At 42.6% G+C, this 26,758-nt stretch overlaps 1 protein-coding gene across 2 annotated transcripts; it reads left to right on the top strand.

Annotated features, from left to right (window-relative positions):
• Positions 1–233: 233 nt before the first annotated feature.
• Positions 234–21,286, top strand: sipa1 (signal-induced proliferation-associated 1). 2 transcript variants are annotated; one of them, XM_071205548.1, is made up of 15 exons: positions 234–749; positions 1,419–1,543; positions 1,620–1,808; positions 2,585–2,759; positions 3,074–3,177; positions 4,507–4,664; positions 4,985–5,591; positions 7,140–7,414; positions 8,891–9,298; positions 10,154–10,280; positions 10,375–10,498; positions 12,184–12,282; positions 15,342–15,414; positions 17,213–17,291; positions 18,591–21,286. In XM_071205548.1, the coding sequence occupies exons 1-15, from the start codon at positions 335–337 to the stop codon at positions 18,732–18,734; spliced, it is 3,102 nt and encodes a 1,033-aa protein (XP_071061649.1). In that variant the 5' UTR covers positions 234–334; the 3' UTR covers positions 18,735–21,286. The 2 variants fall into 2 exon arrangements, with proteins under 2 accessions (XP_071061649.1, XP_033954506.1); XM_034098615.2 differs by lacking the exon at positions 18,591–21,286 and adding an exon at positions 18,492–18,584.
• Positions 21,287–26,758: the final 5,472 nt, after the last annotated feature.

Genomic DNA, 26,758 nt, shown 5'->3' with positions numbered 1-26,758 from the left:
CTCACTGGAGAGACAGACTCAAATTCAGGAGCTGAGCACAGACGATCAGGGGCCCCTGAGTCCGAACGCCCTGCGCTTCAAAGACCCTTTCCTGCTTTTGGGACTGCAGGGCAACCCTCCAGAGCCGGATGGATTCTTTCGGGGTCTGATTGGGTCTTTAGGGGACTCCCCGAAACCCCCCAAGCCTCCAAAGCCTGAAGGTCTAAGTAAGAAGGCCAAACCCCCCCATATCCCTCAACCGGGTCCCTATGATAACATCGGGGGCGGGGCCTGGGTGAGGAACTTCGCCCACTATGATGTCCAAAGCATCCTGTTTGACCTCACCGAGGCGGCCATGAACAGAGACAGCATCGGACGGAAAAAGAACATCACCTCGGGGGCTTCGGCCGCCTCCCAGCTGCGCCCCCTGTCCCAGGCCAACCCGTCCTCGCCCGCGCAGGGAGGGGGGGGCAACGGGGTCAACGCAGACGACCCCGAGCAGTCGCTGCTGCTGGACGAAGGCGACGGCAACGATAACGAACTCCTGCTCAGCTGCCCACACTTCCGCAATGAGACGGGCGGAGAGGAGCAGGTGGGGCTGGACCAGTCCCAGGAGAGGAGGGGGCTCTGCCTGAGGACCCCCAACGACGCCGTGTCGGTCCTGGAGGAGCCCAGAGAGAGTCACGTGCAACAGCAGGGGAAGAGCAACTACTTTATCGAGCACGCAGACCTGGGAGCCCATTACTATCGCAAATACTTCTACATGAAAGGTATGTGTAGTCAATTCCTGCTGGTTCTGTTTCGGCCATGGAAAGGAGGAATACTACTTAATATCTATCGAGCTTAACAAAAGTGGAAGTACACAGAGGGTGCTGTTATCATTTTCAACCTCTGAAAGAAAAAAAAATTACCATTAATGGACTGTGTAAAAAATAGAAGGAGAGAGGAAGAGGAAGTCAGAAAAAGGACATGGTTATAAATATAAATATTGTTTTTTAGATACATCCGTAATTGGCCAGTACTATTTTGCATACAGTATTATAATTGATGTTTTAAAATCCATCGTATCTATCAAAAACATCTTCTGTTATCACATTGTTTTTATGTTGGCTTTCATTATTGTTATAATGATGTTGAATATTATTTGTTTATTTCCTTGTTGTTTTCTTTCGTTTGTAATTGACTCGAATAGTAAGTGGGGATTGAGTGTAAATAAAGGAATGAATGAAACTGAGTGAATATATTAGGGGGGAGGGTGTTGCCATTAAGAGGAGGGTTCAAAGAAAATATTCATAACTCTGGGGAGGATCTAAATAAAATATAACATTCGACCCCCCTCTGCACTCGGGTAATTGTCACACAGTGCTCGATGAGCTTCAGATCTGACACAGTCGTGTTCATACATGTATATTATATGTATGACTGTATTGTGATCACAGAACACCAGAACTTCTTCGGGATGGACGATCGCCTCGGTCCGGTGGCCATCAGTTTCCGTCGGGAGGAGAAAGATGGATCCAGCGGAGCTCAATACAATTACCGAATCATCTTTCGCACCACAGAGGTAAGCCGGCGCTCTCCTGTCCTCAGAGTCCAGTGTGTGTTAAATCGATCTGACTGCATGTGGCGACTCCCCTCAGATGAAGACGCTGCGAGGATCCATCTTCGAGGAGTCCGTGCCTTCTGCCGCGCGTCACACCACCCCTCGGGGCTTGTCTCCAAAGAGGCTTCTGGAGTTCATCATGCCTGAACTAAACCTGCACTGCCTTCGCTTGGCCTCGAACTCGCCCAAGGTCCGGGACACCCTGCTGAAGCTGGACGAACAGGGGGTGAGTACGGATGCGACAGAGAGCTTCTCGGGACACCGGATAGGGACAAAGGGAGGCACAAAGCTATTCTTCAAAGGTCAGACTCAAACGTTATTTTGGACAAGCTGACACTCTGAAGTCTCCACGGTGATCAATCAGGTGTGTTAAGATTTAAAAGTGCAGTTATTATATCCATTAATTGTTCGCTTAACTGCTTTTGCCACCCTGATAACTTTGAGTTTTCAACATTAAATCGTTTTCCATTATATAAAGGGCTCAATGTGTTTGTGTAGTCGTACACACAACAAATCCTTTTTTCCCCCTCAATTTAATTTAGTTCCTTAAAGTTAAATCCGTCCGTATTTTTTCTGTTGTTCTCAATTTACATGTAAGACAGACTAATTACATACATGCACTACTTTCTGTTGATCACATAGTCATTTAAGTCCTATACCACTAAAATACCATTTATTTTGTATATCCCTTTAAATTGAATTGCAGAATTAACTGTTTTAATCCACACCTGCTTTCAGGTTAACTACTTCACAATAGGACTGAACAACTTCTTTAAATAACCTCTCAGTTTGAAGCACTTTGCAGCCTGAACTCTGGCATCAATATGAAAGGGGGTTAACAGGTGTATTAGTGTGCTGCGTGCTGTGCAGGAGTATAACATTTCACAGCGTACATTCTTCCAGACCAGCTTTCTGAGCTGCGAGTAAGATGTCAAATGATCAATAAGCCCTATCAGATGAAAGGGTAATTATAAACTCGTCTTCTCCGTCTCCTTCACGCAGCTGAATTTCCAGCGTAAGGTCGGGGTGATGTACTGCCGCGCGGGGCAGAGCTCGGAGGAAGACATGTACAACAACGAGAGCTCGGGCCCGGCGTTCGAAGAGTTCCTGGATCTGCTCGGGGAGCGCGTGCGGCTGAAGGGCTGGGAAAAATACCGAGCTCAACTGGACAACAAGAGTGAGCTGATGAACAAAATTCCCACCACACACACCCGCGCGTATTGGCTGTATCTCACCTTGTCGCAGGATCATTATCCGAAGGGCATCAGTGCGCCGCTGAAAGCACGAGATAACCCCTATCTAGACACATGTAATCTGAGCAATGCCTGCAGAACAGCATAGTCACTGCTGCTATCTCAGAGCTGTTCTCCACTCAGTGGACAGCAAATGAGACGGAGAGTTTCACTCGTTCAATCAGAGACGCTGACTGATTTGTACCAGTGTCTGTTTCGATGTGTGATGGGTTTTTCTGTGTGTGTTGTCCTTGTGTAGCGGACTCAACTGGAACACACTCCCTCTACACGCGCTACCAGGACTATGAGATTATGTTCCACGTGTCCACGATGCTGCCCTACACATCCAACAACACACAACAGGTACAAAATAAAATACCTTTCACCAGAGATTTGATGTTGATTCCCTTCTCCTGCCTTTTGTGTATCTTCAATACCAATCTCATCGCTTAGAATTCACGGAATTACTTTTGCTTCACTGCTTATTCGTAAAAATAAAAAAATCAGTCTTGGTATAACCGTTCAATACCAATCTCTGTTCCCACTGTCATGTTCTTCCTAATTCTTAAAAAAACGTCTTTATTCTGTAAAAAGCCTGACATAAAAATCCTGCCCCCCAGTGTTCACTCCCACCAGGAAGGGTTTCGCAGTCGCCTCTCAGGAAGCTGACGGTCTTTCTTTATGTGCGGTTTAAGGCTGGATGTAATTACAAAAGACACTGGACATGACATGCTTAATATAGATTAAAGGTTTAAATAAAACAAATCATGGTCGTGACAAAGCCCTGAGATTACTCCACAAACTGTCTGCTTTTAGGTAAGGTTTTTTTTTCAGTTCTATTTTTTACTTTGTCATACGAAATGTGCAATAAAGGAACTTGTAGTTACACAATTCTGTATTTTTCTAAGTACAGTATGGTTTTGATTTGAGTTTGATTTGATCACATGTTCATGCAAGCCTATTCAAACATATTGAAATATTTTTATTTTATTTTACAACAACTATTTTCCCAATCAAGCCTTCATTTAAGCATTGATTTGTTTGATTTTTGTGTATGGACGCACATCAGTGTTAGTTAATGCTCATTAATGCCTTTGCAACTACTCCGCCTGGGGTCTGTATTCAAGGGAAATGCATAAACAATTGTTTACAATACATACAGTAAATACTGTTGCTACAACATCAACACTGCATCCAACAATACATTATTACATTACATGTTAGACGCTTTTATCCAAAGCGACTTACATACTCAGTACTGTGGACAACCCCCACAGGAGCAATCTGGGGTGAATTGTCTTCAGGGACACAACGACATGCTGACTGCAGTGGGGTTTGAACCTGATCCCAACACTAACGCACAATCCGCTTCACCACACGCCTCCATTATATCAAAACATTACATTTAACCATTTAAATTGCTTGATAAATACATGATATCCAATAATAATGTAATTGTTGTTGCACACCAGAATTAAAGAAATGAAAGAAGATCTGCTTCCCCTACCAAGATGATCTCTTAAAATTCTTCTTAAAACCTTGTTTTGCTGAATCTCGATAACAAGCTGTTTCACCTTGATATGGCTCATCTCACTTTACTATAACCACTCTCTCTTAATGGTTTAATAACCGTCTCTCTCTCTCTCTCTCTCTCTCTCTCTCTCTCTCTCTCTCTGTCTTTTTACTCTCCAGTTGCTGAGGAAGCGACACGTCGGTAACGACATCGTGACGATCGTGTTCCAGGAGCCGGGCGCGCTGCCGTTCACGCCAAAGACCATCCGCTCCCATTTCCAACATGTCTTTATCATCATCCAGGTTCATGAGCCGTGCACTGACAACACCTATTACAGGTCTGTTAAAAACACCCTTTCACACCCCACAAATACCATCCCCTCGTGTTACAGGCTGAAATATCAAATCATTTCCAGCCAGTGGGCTCCAACGTTGGGATTGTTGTTACTGTGTGCTCTCTTTCACACGGGGAATACATGATAGTACTTGTGGGGCGGCTCAGGACACAGATCTGCTCCCCTGCAGCAGGTTCACTGTGAATGCTTGTAACTCTAGAGAGCACTTCACACCAGTGAAGCCCTCCAGAACAAGACGTAGATCGATCCGGCTGCACCCAGTCTCTTACTCTGTCACTCCTCTTTCCCTCTCTCCCTCTCAGGGTGGCTGTGACACGCTCTAAAGACATGCCGTTATTTGGCCCCCTGTTCCCTAAGGGCGCACGATTCCCTCGCTCCTCCGCCTTCAGAGACTTCCTCCTGGCGAAGGCGGTGAACGCTGAAAACGCTGCGGAGAAGTCGGAGAAGTTCCGCTCCATGGCCACCCGCACGCGGCAGGAGTACCTGAAGGACCTTGCAGAAAACTATGTGACCACCACGCCCATCGACTCCTCCACCAAGTTCCCCCTGCTCTCTCTGGGAGGAAAGCGCAAGGACAAGCTGAAGGGCGCCAAAGGGGCGGAGCTGCACAGTGCGGGGGCGCTGGTGTGGGCCGTGATGGTCAACAGCGGGTATGAAACGGAGGCGGGGGAGCACAGACTGCCCTGTCTGCTCGGGGTCTCCGCCGAGTCCGTGGTGCTCATAGAGAGGTGCACGCGCAGGGTGGTGTTCAACTGCTCCTGTCGAGATGTCATCGGCTGGAAGGCGGTGACCGAGACTAAGCAGGGGGGGCCCTACTTGGATATCTTCTACGAGCGTGGGGAGTCAGTGTCAATCAGTGTGATGGAGAGCCAGGCGGAGGACATACGAGAGGTGGTGCAGAGGCTAGAGGTGGGTGATTGTACTCGGATTTTAAGGTCTCCTATCGTGCACAATTCACTTTTTGATGTCTTTTATAGATAAATGTGTCCCCGGTGCGTCAGTGAACTCACAAAGCGTCGGAAAACAAAACCCTCTCTCTTTTCCTCCGTACCCAAATCTCAAAAAATGCGGAAAAAACGGAGCTGATCCAGATTTGCGTCCGATATGACGTCATATCGGAAATGTGGGCTGGCTTTACGCTCACGGCCCAATCAGAAACGTTGCTATGAGAAACAATGCGCAACGTGCTTTGGACGTAATATGTGACCCGCTCTATCGAAATCAGTCGGAAGTCGCAACGGCTCATTTCAAAATAAACGTGGATTTGCGTAAAAAACTATTTTTTCGGGGTTCGGGTGTTTTGTTTGATTTTAAATAAACAAAGTCTTGGCTTTCACAATATGAAACTTTTATTTCCAAAATCACACGATAAATACATTTTTGAAGCTGACATTATGAATGTACGCGTATAGTAATCATAGATAACACGGCAGGGTCCGTTACAGTTTGTTTTCATCTGATTTCAATTAAACAAAGTCTTGGCTTTCAGAATATTAAACTTGTTTCGGTAAATTCAGATGATAAATACAGCTTTGAAGCTTCGGCATAATTACAAGCGGAGAACGGAGTAACTTGACGTCACAGCAGGCAGAACAACAGCCGGGGTTTCTCGTGAGGGTTTTCCCCGGGAAACAAACACAATACACACAAACGCAAAATTACACAAACACACACGTATACACACACACACACACTCGCGAGCTTCCTCCAGACCAGTAATCCAAACAAAAATATCTTCCCTCCGTAGTATTTTGATCATTTGCTAATAATCAGGTCGATGGATTCCAGAGAAGAGACAACTTTGAAGGCCTTTTTCTCAAAATGATGACTCGGTGATAGTCATTATATAATGTGACATATTTAGCTTAATATTTGGAGTACAACAACAAACCTGATATCATTAGAAAGCTAGGAGTCTCCTCTTTCCAGCAGTGTATACAACTCAAAATGTGTCTTCGCTTCACTGCGACTGATTTCGATAGAGCAGGTCACATATGGTATTGTTTACATTAGCAAGCATCGCTAAGACTCAGAGCTAACACTGGTGAGTGTATGGGTAAAAAAGCAGGATATAAAAAGGTACCTCGTGGTAAACCCGCTCCGTACTGTTTCAGAAATAATCCTTGATGTGGTTGTGAACATGATATGGCGTTTCCTCACGGCAGCATTTAGCTGTGTATCTCGGTAGAATTCTGAGCAGGCATAAGCCCCCCAGAATAAGGACCCAGAATCAGCACTTCTCTAACAGGGCTGACATAGAGCGATATGAGGCATGGCTAGAATGGGTGATCTGTTTGGTATTTTGAGCAAAACACTTCATAGACATGTTTTTTAAATATTTGTATATATCTGAGGCCCATAATATATGCCTAAAAATAGCATGATAGGAGATCTTTAATGTTTTGCTTTAAAAGGTACATATTTCTGATTCCGTTCCCTTCTTATGCTCATCCTCAGCTGGTGACGCGGGGCTGTGAGGCTCTTGAGGTCACGCCCCTGCGCGACGGGGTGGGGCAGCCCGGCTTCCTGATGAACGAGGAGGGCTTTGTGACGGACCTGCAGCGGTTCTGTTACGCTGAGAGCGGAGGCCTGCAGCTGTGGGCCCGCGTGGTGCGGCTCTGCGGACACTCGCTGGTTCACCTGAGCCCCGACGAGAGGGTCCGGCTGCTCCGCACGGCACACAAGATCCACATCACCGTCATCCCTCCGGACGAGAACGGCAAGCCTCGCAGGTGGGTGAGGAGGAGGAGGAGGAGGAGGAGAGGGAACTCTAACAAGGGCACTTTGGGGTCAACAGAGAGACACAGAGACAATACGATACGATACGTTAATACTTTATTTGTCAGATCAAGTCTGACATTTGACTTGCATCACAGCAGCTCCGTGTGTGACATCAATATAGACAGATATCAAGACACAATACATGAAAAACAAACAACAAAACATTCAACATAACGGCATAATCAGAAAACATTTTCAATGACCCTTTAGCGTGCATTTGATCTGTGTTTAGAACACTACAAAAACTCGAAATCTTGCCAAGTATATTTGTCTAATATCTAGTCAGAATATCTCTTCACACCTGATATAAGACATAATAACTTCAGAAGTAACACTGCAGTGAGATGTCGGGTCTTTGTTTTAGACAATGCATCATCTTGCTAAGTCGTATCTCCGATGAAACATGTGTTTACATATTTATCAGAAAATCACCAACTAACATCAGAACACTTTTGAGCATTTGCGGCTTATATTGTAACAACATATCCTGATTATAGGTCAAATAAATTCTCCCAGCTAATTACAAGATCTGGTTTATCTAAATATCCCGTCTTATTTCAAGAAATCTTACCAAGCAAATGTTTTCTTGTTCTATTGGCAGATGTCTGTACCTATTTAAAGTGAAAACAGCTTGTTTTCATTATTGTTTAACTTGTTTTTGGAGCAGCATTTCTCCCAGTGAAAGGGCTCATATACAGAATGCTCCAGAAAGCAGAAAGTAGTCCCAGTGAAAGGGAGAGAGAGAGGGAGACAAATAAGTAGTAAGTTCGGTGAAACAGGAGAGGTGTCACTCCAGGGTCTGCTACTGATGACGGCCCGCAGCCAGTGTCACACCAGCTGTCTGACAACCAATCAATCCCTCTAATGATCCTTAATCACTCTGGCACAGTCGGGCCCGATGTCAACAGCACACTTGTCATTAAACTGAAATCAGAGGGAGGGCCAGGAGCAGCTGTGGACAGAGCTCTTTCGATCCTCAGAGGATCCCACCGCTTCATTTATATTTGAGTCCTGATATGCTTGTGCCAATCCAATCCACTTTATTTATATAGCACATATTAAAATCAGAGGGTTTTACCGAAGTGCTTCACAGCAGAGATAACATTATAATAAAATATAATATTACAATAATAAATAAAAGGCACATAAGGGCGATGGACAGACAAATAAAACATAGCTCAAACGAGGGGAAAGAGGGCGGGACTTAAACGTTTGAAACGCTTGTTCTGTAACAACAAAGCACAAAAACGTCTTGATAGGAAGTGTTGCTCTGTAATCTCCGGGGGAATAAAATAGACAAATATAGCATTTCTCCACGCCTCGTATTTGTGTTTTGCTTCTTGATGACTAAACAGTGCGATGAGAAGCTGGACGAGGCGTGATGACTCTCTTCTTACTCAGCTTGTTGTTGTTTTTGTGTGCTGCAGAAGTTTCTCCGAGCTCTACCAGAAGGCCATCAAGGACGCGGAGTGTAAACCCGGAGAGGATCAGTCCGGAGAGGCCTGGGTGCTGGACGAGAGGGAAGAGGAAGAGGTGGAAGCAGAGGGGGAGGAGGAGGAGGAAGAGGAGGAGGTGGAGGAAGTGAAAGAGGATACGCTGAAGGCGAGTGAGGTCATTGAAGCGGATGTGACAGAGGTGAAGGTGGAGGACGAAGAGGACGTAGGGCGGTCGTGTGATGAAGGGCAAAGTGAGAGAAGTCCCGGGTCGCTCCTCACACCCCCCAGCCTCCCTCTGTTACGAGCCACTTCCCTGCAGGAGCAGCCGGCCAATCAGAGCCAAGAAGGAGGCGTCTCACATCTCACACGCAGCTGCTCTTACACCGACACGTGTGACGGGTAAGTGGGGGAGAGATAATAGACATAACAAGATGTTTTAATCACCGTGAGATCATCAGGTAAAAGCGCTTTTAAATCGTCAAGCATGGCCGAACATATCCTGAAGCTGAGGCTGACTCATCGCAATTTAATCTCACTCGGTGCGTCACTTTTCCTGCGAAGGACACGGCATGGAGAAAGGACACAGGGGGTGTGTGTCACTGAGAATGATGCTTTACATTAGAGAAAGTCGCTTGACTTATAATGTTTCCGTTGAAATGTTGTTTTGTAACTTTTTAACGGTTGCCCAGTATAAATCCAGCTCATCAGTATCGATACAAGGGAACATGACAAAACAAACACATTTCTATTAACCAATCACTTATATTATGGTCTCTGTTCACTACTTCCTCATCCTCTTAAGTATCAAGGTCCTTATCTGGCAGTCGAACTGAGGTTTGCTAAGGATTAAGCTCCAAGAAGAGAGATCAAGTCATATTTTAAAACAGCTTAACATATTTGTATCTGCCGGATAAATCATTTCTCATCAGGTCTCACCCTGAAAAAGCCACAAGAGATTAAAGAGGAAATTGTGCATAAAGGAAATATTCATGAGGGTAATATTGAAATGCTTTTTCCCGCAAAGCAGAACAGAATATTTTGACCCCAAACGGCATCAGATATGATATTGTTGATGGATGAGTTTGTGAGTGTCGCGTAGCAAACATCAATCAGGCCTAAATCTAAGCCACGCCGGAGATTACTAAGTGCTCCAGTTTCTGCTTTGTCCTCTGGATTGGATGAAAACAAAATGTCACGAAGCATCAACAGCAGATTCGCATTGTGTTTCCCCCCCCCCCATCACCACCTTGTCAGGCGCGTGTACGACAACGTGGGGCTGAAGGGGGAACGCCACATCTACGAGAACGACGGCGAGCTGAGGGACGCCATGCCCGATCTGATCCTGGCTGTCAAACCCAAAGTTCCCCTGGAGGACGAGCAGGTGAGGGACGGAGACGAGAGGACACCTGAGTGATTTCTCTCCCCCTCCCCTCTCTGACAGTGTCCTCTCCCCTTTCTATCTCTCTTGTCTTCAGTTCACGGCCGCTGAGTTTGGTGATGACAAAGCTTCGGCGAGTGACTCGTCGACCCGCCTGTCGTGTTTAGACCGCGCCGAGAGAAATTCACGAGCCCTAAGTCTTCATAACTCCATCACCAAGAGTAAGTACTTCCTGCTAATGTGAATCACACATCCTACTAACAAAAGGAATGGCATGTTACATAAATGTATACATGTGTATTACACACATAAGACTGTTGAACACCTGCACTTTTGAAAGAACATCCACAACATTCATCGGTTTGCAACTTACAAATTATTTCTCTAATGTATTATATTCCAATGACTTGTATATAAACTCTCCTTGCACTATTTCTATCCTATTTTTCGTTGTATTTACTATTTGATCTGTTATATTGTGTTGCACTGCTGAGGGAGCCTGTGACCTAAGATTGATATATCTACACTGTCCACATGACAATAAAAGCCTTGCACCTCGAGACATTACTATGTGACCCTGATCATGCACTTAAAACAAAGCTCCCTTCTCAGACTGCTCCTATAAAGCCAAAATGGAACAAGTACACATGTTAGCGAATCCCCCCCGCCTGATCGGAGTCCCTTTTCTCCAGATATAAACCCCTCTCTTCATTATGCTCCCTGCCCTCTCCCTCTGCACCCCCCCTTTGTCCCTCGTCTTTCATCCCCGCTGCCCCCTATTCCGCTAATCTAATATCACCCCTGCTCTGCTGCCACCCCCTGCCAGGGCTGGGATAAAAGGGGACAGATGGGAGGTGGAGTTTTAGGCAGCCCCAAATCAAGGAGCCCCTCTTCCACCATCTGCTCTGCCTCCGCTGAGACCCTGAGACTCATCATTTAGTCGCCATGAGAGCACGCCGGCTCGTCCTCTCATCTGATTGTGTGCGGGGGCCGCCTCTGATTGTTTTACATTGCGTTCTTTCACAGGAAGTGCTTGCTTATGCAACACCATCAGAGCGAAGGCCTACATAGAGCTAGAGAAAAGGAGCAAGCAAAAGTCATTCTTAAAATGAAAGATTTGCAGATATTTACGCAAAATTATGTTATTTATTTTTTAACTTGATTTTCTTTTTTCTTAAACAACACATACAGTTTCAAGGACAAACAAAAAACAGGTGTGCAAGTTGTCCATTTTTGTTAACCCCCCCCCCTACAGAATTAGACAAAAGATTAATACTACAAACACACTTTAAAATGATAGACAGACAGATGGTTTAAATCTCAGCACAAACTCAACTCAAATTCAATTTGGTCATGATCTTACATTTTTACTTCCATCTACTTCTTTTGGTAAGCTGTAAGTGATGTAAATCAGAATCAGACATCCTTTATCTGTCCCACAGCGGGGACATTTACATTGTCTAAATAGCTAAAATAAATAATATAAGTATTAAATAAAGAGAAAGCACACATTAATAAATACAAATATGATCAAATAAGTACACATCCATGGTAGAAAATAAGTAGCAGCATTATAAGTGAACATATAGGAATCAAAGTAGCAGCATTATAAGTGAACATATAGGTATCAAAGTAGCAGCCAAAAGGTAGAACATTATATTGCCAACATATCAAATAAAAGTCTTATAAAGTCTGCAGGCATTATAACCCCCCCCCCCCCTCTGTATTCTGCCCCTGTTTGTGACCAGCTCTAACACTGCAGCATCCCCCAGTGGTGGCTCTTTGTTATTGTAGAACAGCTGATTAAAGTCTGTGGTGCCGCTGTATCATCCCTGCTGTGTTGTATTTGCTTCACTCAGATATGTTTAATTAGACAGCGTGACACATCTCCTCCTCTCTCTCTCAGTTCTCTCAGAGACGACAGAGTCCACGGAGGAGGAGTGGCAGTCCATCGCAGACCTGGCCACCGCCTGCCGCAGCATCCTGGAGGCTCTGTCCCGAGAGGGTGAGGAACTGGAGATATTGATCACCTCACTTACCTTAACCCTTATGTTGTGTTCGGGTCTCCCGTGACCCGTTTCAATTTAAAATTATATAATAACTACGCTCTAGTTTTTGTTATCGGAACAAGGCTTCATGATATCCTCCACAACAGCTTTATAAACACTACAAAACTGATTTTGACCATTTTTGCCAAGTCTGAAGGTCTCAAAAAAAAAAGTGTATTATTTGGTGTTCGGGTCTGGGGATCTGTTTTGGGTGACTCGAGGTCAAATTTGGCCCAATAGAGAAGTCCCGCCCATCTACTTCCGACCCATGGGACCTTATTTCGGAAAAAGTTTGTATTGAAGTCAATGGGGAGAGAGAGATTATCTTTCGATCCCGTTTGAATTGTGCCACGAATTACACATGATGTTTGTCAATCTTAAAAAATTATTTCCATGTCAAAAAAGTCACAGTTTGTCGTAAAACTGTTGAAATATAAGACTATGAAAAATACGCAACTAGAAAGACTACAAATCCCAGAGTCCCGGTCCCGCATGCTGGCTCTTACGGACCCGACTAACTCCCCTTGTGTGTATGCACAGCTCTCAACGTGCCCAGACTTGTAGTGATTTTCACCTCTTTTAATACTTTTCGCCTCATTCTGAAAGAAGATGTGAAATGTTCCAACGTGACGGCCATCTTGGTGTGTGGTGCGAGGCGGGAGATGTAGTTCATTGAGCGGTTTCACACAAAAAAAGGTTTTACTTCACAGTTTTACGACACATTTTTATTTTTTTTACTTGCAAAATTATCTTTTAGATTGACAAACATCATATGTGTAATTCATGACACAATTCAAACGGGATCGAAAGATAATCTTTCTCTCGCCATTGACTTCAATGCATAACTTTTTACGAAATAAGGTCCCATGGAGGTCCACCGGAAAGGGAGGGACTTCACCTCTCTATCAAGATTCATCTTTGACTCTAGACACCCCTCCCCCTTCATCAACTGTAACAATAACTTTTCGCAACATGCACCTGGTCTCCCCTCCCTCTGCCCCCCTCCCCCCACGGGAACTCCACCTTTCTCAAAGAACATGTACACTAACACTTGAACCTGAACACACACATGCACGTGTGCAATATGTGGTGTAATGTGTTTTGGGGCCATAACATTAAATTACAACAGGATTGTACGGTTATGGATGCATTATAAGTTAGTTATGATGTAGTTAAAACAATATTGGATGATAGTAATTTTTTTGTGTGTTTTGGACTGAAATAAATCATGGGTCAAAATGTACCCGCGAACACAATGAACGGTAACAGCTTTTGAACGCAAGGGTTAATGGAGTATAATAAGGTGTCTTTGTGGTAATCAATGGTGGAAGCAGTATTCTTATCCTTGGCTCTAGTTAAAGGGCAAAAACAACACTGAAATACACCACTACAAGTAAAAGACCTGCAATTAAATGTTACTTATATAAATATGTGTAAGTATTATCAGTTAAAAGAATTATCAAAACTACTCGTTCTATATAATAATTGGTCCCTGGAGGCTCTGTCCCGAGAGGGTGAGGAACTGGAGATCAAAGTCAACTTTATTGTCAATCTTTCAGTTTGGGTGTACAGACAGAGAGATCGAAATACCGTTTCCCACAATGCCGGCCGCATACAAAAATACAATATATATAATAATATGTATAAAATATGTATATCCTATTTATACACAATCAACAGACACATTTATACATATGCACACATTAAGATAAAAGCACAACAATCAATATACAAAATAACAGTCACTTCAATATCTTTGGGAATGTCCATTAGTGCAAGATTGATCTGCTCACCTCTCTTACTGTAATATAGTATAATAAGATGGCTTCGTGGTAATCATGGGTGGAAGCAGTATTCTTATCCTTGGCTCTAGTTAAAGTACAAAAACTACACTGGGGAAAACACCACTACAAGTAAAAGTCCTGCAATTAAACCGTCCCTAAGTAAATATGTGTAAGTATTATCAGTACAAAGAAAAACAAAAGTACTTATTCTGTATAATAATCGGTCGAGTGTCGGCTCGCTGCACCCGCACTGCGAGGGGGACCCAAGTTCCCATCAGCCAAAACACGTGGGTTTGCTATCCTGGCTCCAAAATGGTGGAATGAGCTCCCATTGACATCAGGACAGCAGAAAGCTTACACACCTTCCGGCGCAGACTGAAAACTCATCTCTTTCGACGCCACTTCGAGCGATACAATGAAAAACAAACAACAAAAACGCACTTAGATACTAACTAAGCACTTACATACTAACAAAGCACTTACATACTAACAAAGGACTGGCTTATCTAAAGCCTGTTGAGTATCACTTAAATGGTTTCAATGTACTTACAGTATATGATTCTGCTGTCTTCTAGTTTGTATCTTCTTGGTCGAATGCACTTATTGTAAATCGCTTTGGATTAAAAGCGTCAGCTAAATGAAAATGTAATGTTTGGATTAGTATTACTGTTGCATTTTCATTGTGTAGACGTTAAAGGTTGTGCATATTTGTTTATATTTGTATACTGACTTGTTTAATCCACAGCAATGCATCATGTTTACAAGATCCTCATGTCCAAAGAATGAAATCTGTTCAAAGTCAACTGGTCAGTTTTGTGACGATTTCAAAAGGGTTTTAAATAGTTTAAAGTCATTTTTTCTCAATATGTATCAGAGGAGGATACTCAAATAAAACACAAGTACTTTTAATTTCTACTTATATAGAGTCGGTACTTTTGGGGGTTTTCGAGTGTGATTTTCAGTAACCACTGTAGTGGTGTAGTGTCCCCATACTATCTAAGGTTAGTTGCTTAAGTAAGTGTATATATATTTAAGGGGCTGTAAAGGCTTGTATGTATGAGGGATGGGAAGAAAATAATTTCCCGCCCTGTCTGTGTAACACAAATAGAGGAATTGACACTAAAGTTGACTTTGATATATTTCAGCATTTACTAAGAAAAATTATCCGTACTTTGTCTCCCTCCGCTTTTTCTATTCATTATTTTAAATGTGGATGATGTTCTCTCCCACAGACCGTAAAGCCGGAGACCCTTCCCAAGCCGGAGTCGACCAGACGGACGGGAAGCTCAGAGACTCAAAGGACAGGTGGGTTGCTACAGAACACTCAGGGGGATCCAGACGGTTCAATACCTCTGTCCTTCGTGTCTTGGTTTTCTTTTTGACTGAGTCTTTGCACACGTCCCTTTCCTCAGCTCTACTTCTTTATTCTCTCTCAATTATTTAGACTTTATCGGCCACGTCCAACTGTTTGAGTCAATGCGATGGTTTCTCCCCCCGTGAAGAGAGCGCTCTTGCTGACTCAGCCATGCACTTCTGCACGCACACGCACAGCTCGTCTGACTCACTGCTGTGGTCTTCTTTTTGTTAAACTCCAGCTCTGATCCATTTTATTCAGCCCCTGCGTCTCATTATTCTCTCCTCCGTGCTGTGTCTCAACATGGCAAGTGAGCAGAGCTATCGGTCAGAAGTAAAACAGAAAAATTAGTCAATAACAAATAAGTAAACTCCAACGTGAAGCTTTTCCTTTGAAGAGGTCTGAAGGATTTACAAGCCCCGTTTATATCCTCCCACGTAGTGTCCAGGTCAGAAAGACAAGGCAAGGCAAGGCAAGAGTAACAGAATTAGATTCAGACGATATGTGTTGACTAAAAGAGACATCTGCACAAATAATCTCTTTGAAATTGCACTTTTGGATAAATTGTTCAATTAAGTTTTTTAAGGGGACCAATTATTCTCCTTTTCAGGTTCACATTAGTATCGTGCGCCTCTATTGTGTCTCCATGCTTTAATGTTCAAAAAGCTCTGTATTGTTCTCATACTGTCTGTGCTGCAGCACCTCTTTTCACCCTCTGTCTGAAACCAGAGCCCAGTCTGCTCTGATTGGAAAGCTGGCCAGCTCTGCTATTATTGGTCAACCGCTCAAACCTATACAACAGACTACAGGAAAGGGAAAACCCCAGAAAGATAACACGGTCCCTTTAAACCAGGGGTGTCAAACTCAAGGCCCGGGGGCCAAATCCGGCCCGCGACTTCATTTGATGTGGCCCCGCAAGAGCTTGCAAAGAATATAATACGTTTATTATACGGTTACATGCCACTTTACATAAGCAGGTTGCCCATACACTACATGTCCCACAATGCATCTCGTTTTGTGACATGCACACTGAAGAAACTTGCAATTATTTGCCCTGGACTTCTGCTTTCAGACGTAGTTAATTACTAAATTATTACCCTATTCGATAATATTCCTATTCAGAGGCAATAATGTCATTTATATATATTATATATTTATATAAGTATATTTATATAGTTACCACCGGCCCTTTGAGTGCAACCATAATGCTGATGTGGACACCCCTGCTTTAAACTAATCATAACACAAATATATTTGGCTTGATGGTTAACTTTCAAACTTAAAAATACACTTAAATCCCAAAGAAATGTGTCGACAATGTCATGTGTTTTCAATCCAAAGCATTATCAAGCTGTTCCGATCACCAGGAGACAAGGAGCGTTGTTTTGTCTAACATCAGTCAGAGGAAATGCATGATGGGATGTTCACTTGAAAAGGGTCTGCCTGTCAACGTTAGCGATTACTATCAATTGATCTGTAATTTGAACACTAATGGAACGGGAGTCTTCAGCTCCACCACGGCGATGAACGGCTCCATCACATTATGGAGAAGTTTACTATGAGACGAAGAAAGGCGAAATAACAGGGGGATATAACTTTACCAAAGAAATATAATAAAATACTTGATATGAAATGCAACAGTGAAGACATCCATTTTGTTGATTCGTTGCTCGTTAACCCATGTCTGCCCTTCTGATTCTGAATGCTGTGATTGCTGTTGACGAAGTGTCACTGCCTCTCTCGTTGCAGTGACTCTCCAGGCCACCTGGAGGAGAAGGTGTCTCAGCTGGAGTCCATGCTGAAGAGGCTGCAGGATGACCTGCAAAAGGTGCTTTGACTTTCATGAATGTTTCTTCTGTTCTGTAGTTACTTTTTCAGTGAGCCCCACGGGAGAGTAAGCAGGTAGGAGAAAGAGTTTCGATTGTTCAGCTTCTATCGCTTCTGTGCGAGACGATGTGTATTTTCTCATGCAGGCTTTTGTTTACGTGTCGAAAACCTCCCGGCTATTCGGCCATTTGAAGTCCCAGCGGGCTCACTGTGGATGCATTAAATACAAAAAAACACTCAAAAAGCATTTATTTATTTATTATGTTGTTGTAAATTTGTACAGTAACATTTAAGATTTTTTTTTTTTAAATATGAAAAGATCATACTTTTAAAAGAAATGTATGTACGACAACTCCTTTAATGCTGTTATCAATATTTTCTAGTACATTTCTAAAAATGTATGTATGTAAAAGTACTGTATGTAATGAATTCCTTAGTCTTATTCTTAAATTCAGAAACCGAAATGGAAAATTCTCAACACAAAGTCGAGATGTCAACCACATCTCGACTTTGTGTTGAGAACTTTTGGTAAATATTGTATTTGTCTCTGTGTTTACACATATTATATAAACATATTATTTCTCCCTACTATATGGAACATTTTCTATTTATTTTTAACTATACTATTTTCATTATTGATTCATCCAATGAATATTTTCAACAATTCATTGAGTCTATGAACACTCAAGAATAATGATAAAATACCCATTTAATGCTCAAACAGTAAGTTGCTCAAAAGAAAATTAAACTGATTAAAATAACCGATAAATCGTCTGTCGTTTATGAAGTAACGAATGAAACAAGTGTGCTGCTTTTTTTCTGTTTTATATAATCAGTACATCTAATATATTTGGGTTTTGGGTGGTTGGTCGGAAAGCACAATTTAAAGCTGTCACCTTGGGCTTTGTCTAATATGTTGTCAATGTTTCAATACTTCTTGACGTGACATTTCATTCATTGACAAATAATCATCTGATAAATCAATAATGAAAAACAATCATCCCTATAGCCGCTGATTTGTTTCTTTCTCAGTCTGACCAGCAGCCTTAAACCCAAATCTGATTTCCCGCCACAGAAATGATCACTTCAGTGTCTCAGTAGTTCAGTTTTTGGATTGTGGGTTTCTTTTCCTCCACTGCAGCGTGGTCTCCACTGTTGCTGTTGTTTTATTTCAAGTTCTGTGTTTATGTGTGCCCACTAGTTTCCTTAAAGCCACCGCTGTACCTGTCGCTCCCCTCCCGTGCCTGCCACAGCGATCTGAGCGACGGCTTTTGTTTTGTTGTGTGCCGATGTCTTTCAGGAGAAGGAGGACAAGGCGGTGCTGCAGGCCGAGGTGCAGAGCCTCCGGCAGAACAACCAGCGGCTGCAGGAGGAGTCTCAGAGCACGGTGGCTCGCCTCATCAAAGTCACCGAGCTGCTGTGCAACGTCAACAAGCCCTGTTAGCCTCACACAGAGACACACACATCAGCGTAGAGATGCAAACCGCACCAGCTTGTACTGTACGCTCAGTATACTTATTTTGCTCGTAAGGCAGACACACACGCATCCTCTTCGATCTGTGCACTATCACAGTCTTAAATCCTGAATCCTGGACCTGCATTTTGGTGAGGGAGTATGCAAAATCAACCCATAAAAAAGAAAGAAAATACATTTTTCAACATTCATAGACTGACCAGCTCTGGGGCTGCTGCTATGCCAGAGTGCTTCTCTCAGTGTGTGCCATACAGCACGTGCGTGGATGTGTGTGCGTGTGCGTCTGTTTGTGTGCATCTCTTCCTGTACCTTGCTTCAAATACTTGACGAGCTGGGCTAAATAGCATTTGCATAAAAAGTGGCAATTAAGACTGAGAGACACTGTATAGCATGTTTGGTGGTGTCTTATCTGAAATGACCAAAAGTGTATATATATATCACCGATAATATATGTGAACAGTAGTAATTGCTCTCCTCTCTGCCAAGCGTGTAGTCGCAATGTCTGAGTGCGGCTCTGCCCCGGCGCTGATAGTGTGGAAGGCCTCGAGAGAGAAAAAGGGAACGTGACAATGACAGGCCCGTAGGCAGCCTTCTACTTCAAAAGATGTAATGATGCTAACTGACTAGCCTCAGAGCAAGGCCTGTTATGTAAGGACATCACTCTCTGCCCATTCACGTCTCAGTTTTTAGGGAGAGGCTATCTTTAAAAAGCTCGTACATGAAAAGGAAGTAAACTGGAAACAAAAAGAACCGAGCATGCTTGTTCCTCCTGGAAGTATGTATGAAAACAGTGTTAAAGGGATACTGAAAAGGGTCACACCTCTCGTGAAGACAATGGCAGGAAAATAACTGCTTCAGCTTCCTCCCATGATTGCCAGGAGCTGTTTTCTTCTAACCTCACTATTGTAGCAGCCATACTGTAGAAGACCTCCTCCCGCTGGCCTGAAACACAAACGGCAAAAGGCAGCTGGCAAAATAGCTTTAGGTGTCCGAATAAAGCACCTGGAGACAATACGGAATATTGTTTGGCGGATGTCTACAGTGACTATTTCGGGTGCTTGTTTAGTATGGCTTATGAGTGGTAGAGGTAGGTGAAGTCTTACCGTTCCACCCTGATGTGTGAGTAACTGTGTTTCTGTGTCGTTCTTGCACTTTTTTGTTGTTGTTAAATCATCACTGGATGGGGCACACACTGTACTGTACTTCATTTATGTCAACATAAGGAGGTGGATATGATCTCGCCCCTTACCTCGCCTTTGTGTGTCCACTGCTGATGGCGCTGATACTGGAATGCGTGTTCAGAGGAGTCGGAGCCCTTCTCCTCCAGTGCCAATGAAAAAAGCCCAGGCAGCTCTCCTGAATCCCACTGAAATAAAACCGAACTGTCCACAAACGAAAAACCCCGACAAAAAGGGATGCCAAACGTTCACTCAGACTCTCTTGTTTCTTGTACAAAACTTCCTCTTGTAATTTAATTTGAGTCACTGTGAATACCTGGTACCAGCATATTAACAGTATATACAGATTAAATTATGAATCTAAACTTTATCAGTATGTGACGATACTGTATGTACAGCTGCTCCATGTGAACTAGTGCATTGGGGTTGTGTATGCAATCCTTTTTGCAGGACGATTATGCAGAGAAGTGCTCATGCAGGCGTCCTGCTTCCTCTCTTGGTGAGACATGCTGAAGCCTCGCGACTCAACGGGGAGACGGGGGGTGGGAAGACCTGTTTTACTGTGTCCTGTACAGTATAGTTATTTAGATTGTAGGAGGTTGGTCCAGCATGAGAATGTGCCAAGCAACTTCCAGGCTCCCCTCTGTATGTGTGTATGTATAAAATGTAACTTATTTATCATGCAAATGTGGATTTTCTTGTAGCTGTTTAAACTGGAGGGAAGGCTTGAGGAAAACAAAATGTGAAACAGGGCAGAAAGGAAAGGTTGGTTATACATTTCTTTTGTAAGAAACCATCAACCTATGACAAAATCTGCTAATCTTGCTAAATGTGACTTTGGGTATATTATTATAGTTTTTAGCTATTTCAGCCATAGCTCTGATTATGTGAAGGCTTATTTCTTTGACTTTGTGCCTATCAGAAAATGTAATGTATGCTATCCCAGCTTAGTGACCTCATTTCTTTGTCTTTGGTTTCACTAACTGAGGGTTTTTTGTGGCAGATGAAGGATTTTCTAAGAGACTGTGACAACATCTGGTCTTTCATCCGCCGTGCAAGGAAAAGGTCATTAAGTTACACTCGAAAGAACAGATGATAATAATGATAATAATAGATGTGTGTTGTTGGTCTGAAGACTTACCATAAGCTCGTTGAGTACCGATTGTTCAAGAAGCAAACCGACAAATATATGGTTTTTAAAAGCAAATTAAAAGGAAAAACAGTGCTGAAAATGACTGATGATGCATTGAAATCCAGTTGAAATATGAATGTGTTGAATGGCGTATACGCTTCCTCTAAGGAATGATTATTTTGGTATTTAAAAATAAATGGTCTCAGAAAATCCAGCGGAGTATTTGGAGAAAAAAAATCTGATTGTGGCTCAATGACCTCAGAGGGGTGAGGAGGGAGGGGGGGGAGAAACGACAATATTTTGGGCATCACATGCATCTACTACCAAACCATACCATACCAAAGATGTAACCCAAATGTCCCGTAGCCTCTCTGGGACTCTGCGTTGTGTGTGTTATTGGTGATGGGATGTTATGCAGAGGGGCGGAAAACAGGACACAGCAGATCGGATTGCGGTGGAGACGCTGAGTAGTGATTTATTCTTCTCAATGGCAGCTCTTCTGACACACCTTTCGTGGAGTGAATACAAACATTTGCGCATTAGCTACATGCTAACCAATACAATAACCAAATGAACAGACAAAACCTAAACATACACAAACGGGTAAATAAACATTTAAACTAACCCATTAATTAAATAAATGGAATAATACCATAAGCCCCCCCCCCCCTCTCAATCACCTTCGTCTTGACTGCTTTTCTGTTTTGTTTGGTTCAAGAAAAGCGCTATAGAAATAAAATGTATTATTATTATTACTAATATGGAAATAAGTTGATACAGATGTTTTGTCAACGGCGCCACAAATTGCCGAAGGCAGGCTAGCTTCCTTAGAAATATGATGCTGTTGTTGAAAGACAGATAACAGGATAAACAAAAAGTAATCGAGTAAAAGTTCAGAGATTTTTAAATATGTTCTATCCAACACAGACAGCAGAAAAGACCACTATGGAAAAAGGGTTTTAATTAGTGGAATTGGATAGTTTTGAGAAAAAACAACATTTGCACATTAATTAAGACTTCAAGCAATCAATTTCTTACTTTACACCTCTATTTAATTTAGATTTAACAAAAAACGATTAAAAGCGCAATGATATGTTTACTTTTTAATTATTTGCATGAGTGAAATTACCAAGAGGGAATACGTGTTTTACCTTTAAACCATTTTTTAAATTATTATCGTTCATGTTGTCATATTAGGAATATGATATGGTCACGACTTTAGGGACTACACATTTTGATAATTTGTCCAGGAGCATGGTCTCATGTTGGACTGGAGTCTGGAGGTGAAATAGAGCCGAATCTTCAACTGAAAGCAGCGCAGGGAGGAAATGATTTTACAGTTTTGACGTTACACAAGAGATTTCACCTTTTTTACCCTCATATTTTTTATATAGACTATACTCATTTCCACCTCTACTTATATTGCTAGATATAAATACTAAAAGTGAGGGGCCATCTCTTCTGTCTGTTTCCTAAAACAATGTTGATTTAAGGCATCAACATTATTTTTCTCAAGGTGGGTGTCATGGCCAAATCAGATGGCTGCAAAAGGAAAATGTCAAATTATAAAATCGAATGAAAGCAAAATAAATATGTGCAAATAGAAATTGACTCACAATGTGGTTCTAATAAAAAAAATTATATTTACATACATTTTTTATTTTTCGTATAAAAGGGAAACTCCAGCGGTGGAATAAGAACTCAAAAATCGTATTAGCACCTGAACAGAATTATCTATAGTCCCCTTTATGAGGCTTAACCCTAACCCTTTTTTGCCTGATTTATTATGGTCTAAACTTTACCCTGATATTGTCATGGAGCACATTTTAAAACTATAGGCATATTCTGTTTAGTGGTTTCATCTAAATCCATGCAGATGTTTGAGTAAACAATATGAAAGTAGGCGTGTGAGCAGATGGGTAATGAGTTGGTATCAATCTGCAACCTCAATGATGACGCCAAATCCTATATGAATGTAAAATAACTTGTTTTATTATATATTATTCCAAGAATTTCATCCAGCCTGGAAAAAATGATTGAACAAACTACCAGCACTCTGCCCGACTCTCAATGCCCTTCACCAGTCTGCATGAAGCTGCTCACAGAACAGGTGTGAGTACTAACAACAGCCATGTTCACTGTTTATGTTGGAGTAGTGCCTGCTGCTATCACAGGACAAGAATCAGCAACACTTGGCTTCAGCTGGATATCTTTTAAATGTAACTGAATCTTGCTAGCTTCTGGGATATTTTACACCTTTGTTTCAGTGGATTAAATATGCTTGGTGACACATGGGGAAGGTCATGCTTGAGGTACTTTTAAAGAAGTATTCGTTTTAGATCTGGATCTTCACGGCAAATTAAATCTCCAAGGAAGAATACAGCACAGGCATCAGACAGGACACAGTGTGTAGAGAATAGCAAATAGCTGAAATGGTTATGGTTCATCTAGACTTGATCAGCCAAACCTCATTATTTACCTGAATGTGAGTGGTTCTCTACACCCAGAGTGTACTGCAGTCAGTGATGTTCCAGTTGTAAATCAATCTCACAGCTGATATGAAAACCATCAACGCTGAGAATGAGGAATAGAAAACACTCATCTCTTCACAATCAAACTGTTTCATGCTCTAAATCAGATGTTTGAGGTGATATCACAACACACGGAAAACATAACACGGCTCATTAGTCGTTCATATTTATCTGAAGGATCTTGTAATCGTGACTGTGAGCAAGACTTGTGACAATGCACGTGGACGCTGAAGGGGTGCAGCAGTACACAACTGTGTGACCACCACACTTTGAAAGGATCCAAATACATGACAGTTTCACTTCCTGTTTGTCACTCAGATCAGCTGAACAAGCACAGTGGGGAGCTGGTGTCCCGGACCCTTCAAATCTCCCCAATAGCTGTAAAGTTGTAGCACAGCTTTGTTTGTATATCCTCTGTCATGTGACATCGGAAAAATGCTGACAGTAAACTATAAAGTCCCCTCAGTTGAATCTGATGTATCTTTATAGTTAGTATCAACATATAAAAACAGCCTGTATGACATAGATTTAAAGTGAGAGTTTAAAAACAGTTTGATTGGATGCACATTCCCGTCTCCCTGAATTGAAATAGCGCAAATACACTTTCCAAAGCTGCTTCCATGATCATACAGCATTCAAACATTTTCCAGGACTCTGTGCTCTGGAAGGTTTTCCTAAACACCAGCCGCAGAAAAACGCTTCATCTTCCCTGGCCTGACAGCAGGCGGAGAACTTGTGACAACAATGCGCTGGCCGATGTCTTTATTTGGGGTTGGAGCGCAGGACGGACTCTTCACTAGGGGCGACGTGTCACACACAGCTCAAGGGCTGTACGGCAGTTTGACTCACCCGTGTTCTGTAAATACAGAGGCCATGTGTGTGTGTGTGTGTGTGTGTGTGTGTGTGTGTGTGTGTGTGTGTGTGTGTGTGTGTGTGTGTGTGTGTGTGTGTGTGTGTGTGTGTGTGTGTGTGTGTGTGTGTGTGTGTGTGTGTGTGTGTGTGTGTGTGTGTGTGTGTGTGTGGCCACAATGGCCAGGCCACTGTTGCCCCATACAACCAGTATGAGGCCTAATGTGAGTCTGCCTGCATCATCATGTCTGTTTTCCTGCCATAAATTAGACTTGACACCACTTGTATGAGTCAGATTGCTTAGCTTTGATCCATACTACACATCTACAGCTACAAACAACTGACAAATATGTTAGGTGTTAGTGTAAAGTTTAGACATACGCCCAGTAGTTTATGAATCAACCTCAACATGCAATTGTATAAACAATTTAACACGTTTCATTAGTTATAGTCTACTTGGATTTAAAAATACAAAACTTCTTTATGTTTTGACCTTGAAGTTTTAGGACTCTGTAGCAACACAACTAATATGCATGTTCAACACATTTCTGTGGAAAAAAACAGAATGCAACCTGTTAATAAGTGATGCACCTCATATTGGTATATGAGCCATACGTCACACATCATGAGTCCCGCCCTCTCGTCATAAACTCAGTTAAACATTAAAGAATGAAACCTCCAGGACACTGCAGAGCTGGTGCAGTACGAGGCTACTTTCACTTTTTTGTATCATTTTACTGAAGTGAAGGTCTGTTTTAATTTTGAGTAGGAGACATAAAACAGACTGCTTCCGCTGCACAGTTCACTGACGTTTATGCAAAAGGATGTGTACTTTAATGTAGGCCTACTTTCTGGGGAACTGGCAGAGTGCTATGCCGCAGTGTTTTCTTAATCTTCACCATGTTTCTGGAAGGTCTCCATGTAACAAGAAGGGATGGCCCCTCACTTATAGCATTGTTATCTAGCAATACAAGTAGAGCTGGAAATGAGTATGATCAAAAAGATGAGGGAAAAATGGTGAAATCTCTTGTTGAGTGACGTCCAAACTGTAAATACATTTTAATCTGACCTCACCTACTTTAATCTGACTTCACCTACTTTGGTTTGTACTATATAGCAGTATATGATTATTATGGCTGTTATCTCTCCACCTTAATCCCGTACATCCACTCCCATGCACTTGCTATTCCACTGCTTGACATCTGGTGGCGATAACACACACAGGAAGCGTGGTAATGCACCCACAAAGGCATAGAAGAAGAAGAAGAAGAAGAAGAAGAAGAAGAAGAAGAAAATACAAAACAATTCCCACATGTTTGATGAGGATGCAAATGTACGGGCCAAATGCTAAACATAATAGGTTAACTCATTTTATTTGACAAGCACTCCCCACATAACGATGTCATAATCACATATCAGTTTAGGGGGAGATTTCTTAAAACTTGAAAACATTACTGATTTACTGATGTATTCCCTGTTTAAGGTTCTCTGGACTTTGCTATATGAGGGACTGATTATTATTATTATTTTCAATGTTGGTGTAGCTGATTCCTCTTTTCACTTAGCTATTACGTCTAAGCAGCACCAAGTGTGTTCTGATAATCAAGAGCTGCTGGGTGCAGAGAAGGTAAGATGGAAAATGACATGTAGTGTTTATGGCTCTTCAGGACCTGTTGTTGGCACCACTGCTAGGCTACGAGGGCTTTTTAGTGTGTATGATTTAATCATGGGAGTGAAAACATGGTTAGCCTCCCATAGCAAGGGTCAATAGACTTAAAGGTGGGTAGGTAATTCACTTCAGAAACACTTTTTGTTATATTCCATGGACTGCTCCGATAGCACATTAAATCCTTTGAAAATACTTATATACAAATATTTCATCTGTGGAAGCCGTGGCGCTGTAAAAAGCACGTCCAATTATCTGCCCCGGCCCGGGTCAGCTAATTGAATGGCCTACCTGCCTGTCAGCCTTCCATCTGTGCACAAATTTATCTCGTGCCATAATTGGTCATGTGCTCCTTCGTGTGTGTTGGAGGAGGGGCTCTGTAAGGAAGTCTGAAGGAAGGGGCAGATTTGTTTCGGTTGTGTTGCCTACTTTCAAATTCTAGGGCACTCGAGCTGGTTTCTCCATTCTTACCTACCCTACCTTTAAAGGCGGAGGTGTAACAAAGGGAGTCGTGAGTTTGTCGCCGCCTGGTGGCCAAACAGGGAAACACAGTGTGTGCGCAGAGAGAGAGAGAGAGAGAGAGAGAGAGAGAGAGAGAGAGAGAGAGAGAGAGAGAGAGAGAGAGGGAGAGAGAAAGG

This window comes from Pseudochaenichthys georgianus, chromosome 14, assembly GCF_902827115.2.
Source record: "Pseudochaenichthys georgianus chromosome 14, fPseGeo1.2, whole genome shotgun sequence".
In the NCBI taxonomy this organism is placed as follows: Eukaryota; Metazoa; Chordata; class Actinopteri; order Perciformes; family Channichthyidae; genus Pseudochaenichthys; species Pseudochaenichthys georgianus.
This window is presented reverse-complemented; position numbering and strand designations above follow the sequence as displayed.

Excerpts from the sequence above, each read along its gene's own strand:
- sipa1 (XM_071205548.1), top strand. The coding sequence starts at position 335 with ATGAACAGAGACAGCATCGGACGGAAAAAGAACATCACCTCGGGGGCT. Across the intron at positions 7,415-8,890 it reads GAGAACGGCAAGCCTCGCAG|AAGTTTCTCCGAGCTCTACC; the intron begins GTGGGTGAGGAG and ends TGTGTGCTGCAG. Across the intron at positions 10,281-10,374 it reads TTCCCCTGGAGGACGAGCAG|TTCACGGCCGCTGAGTTTGG; the intron begins GTGAGGGACGGA and ends TCTTGTCTTCAG.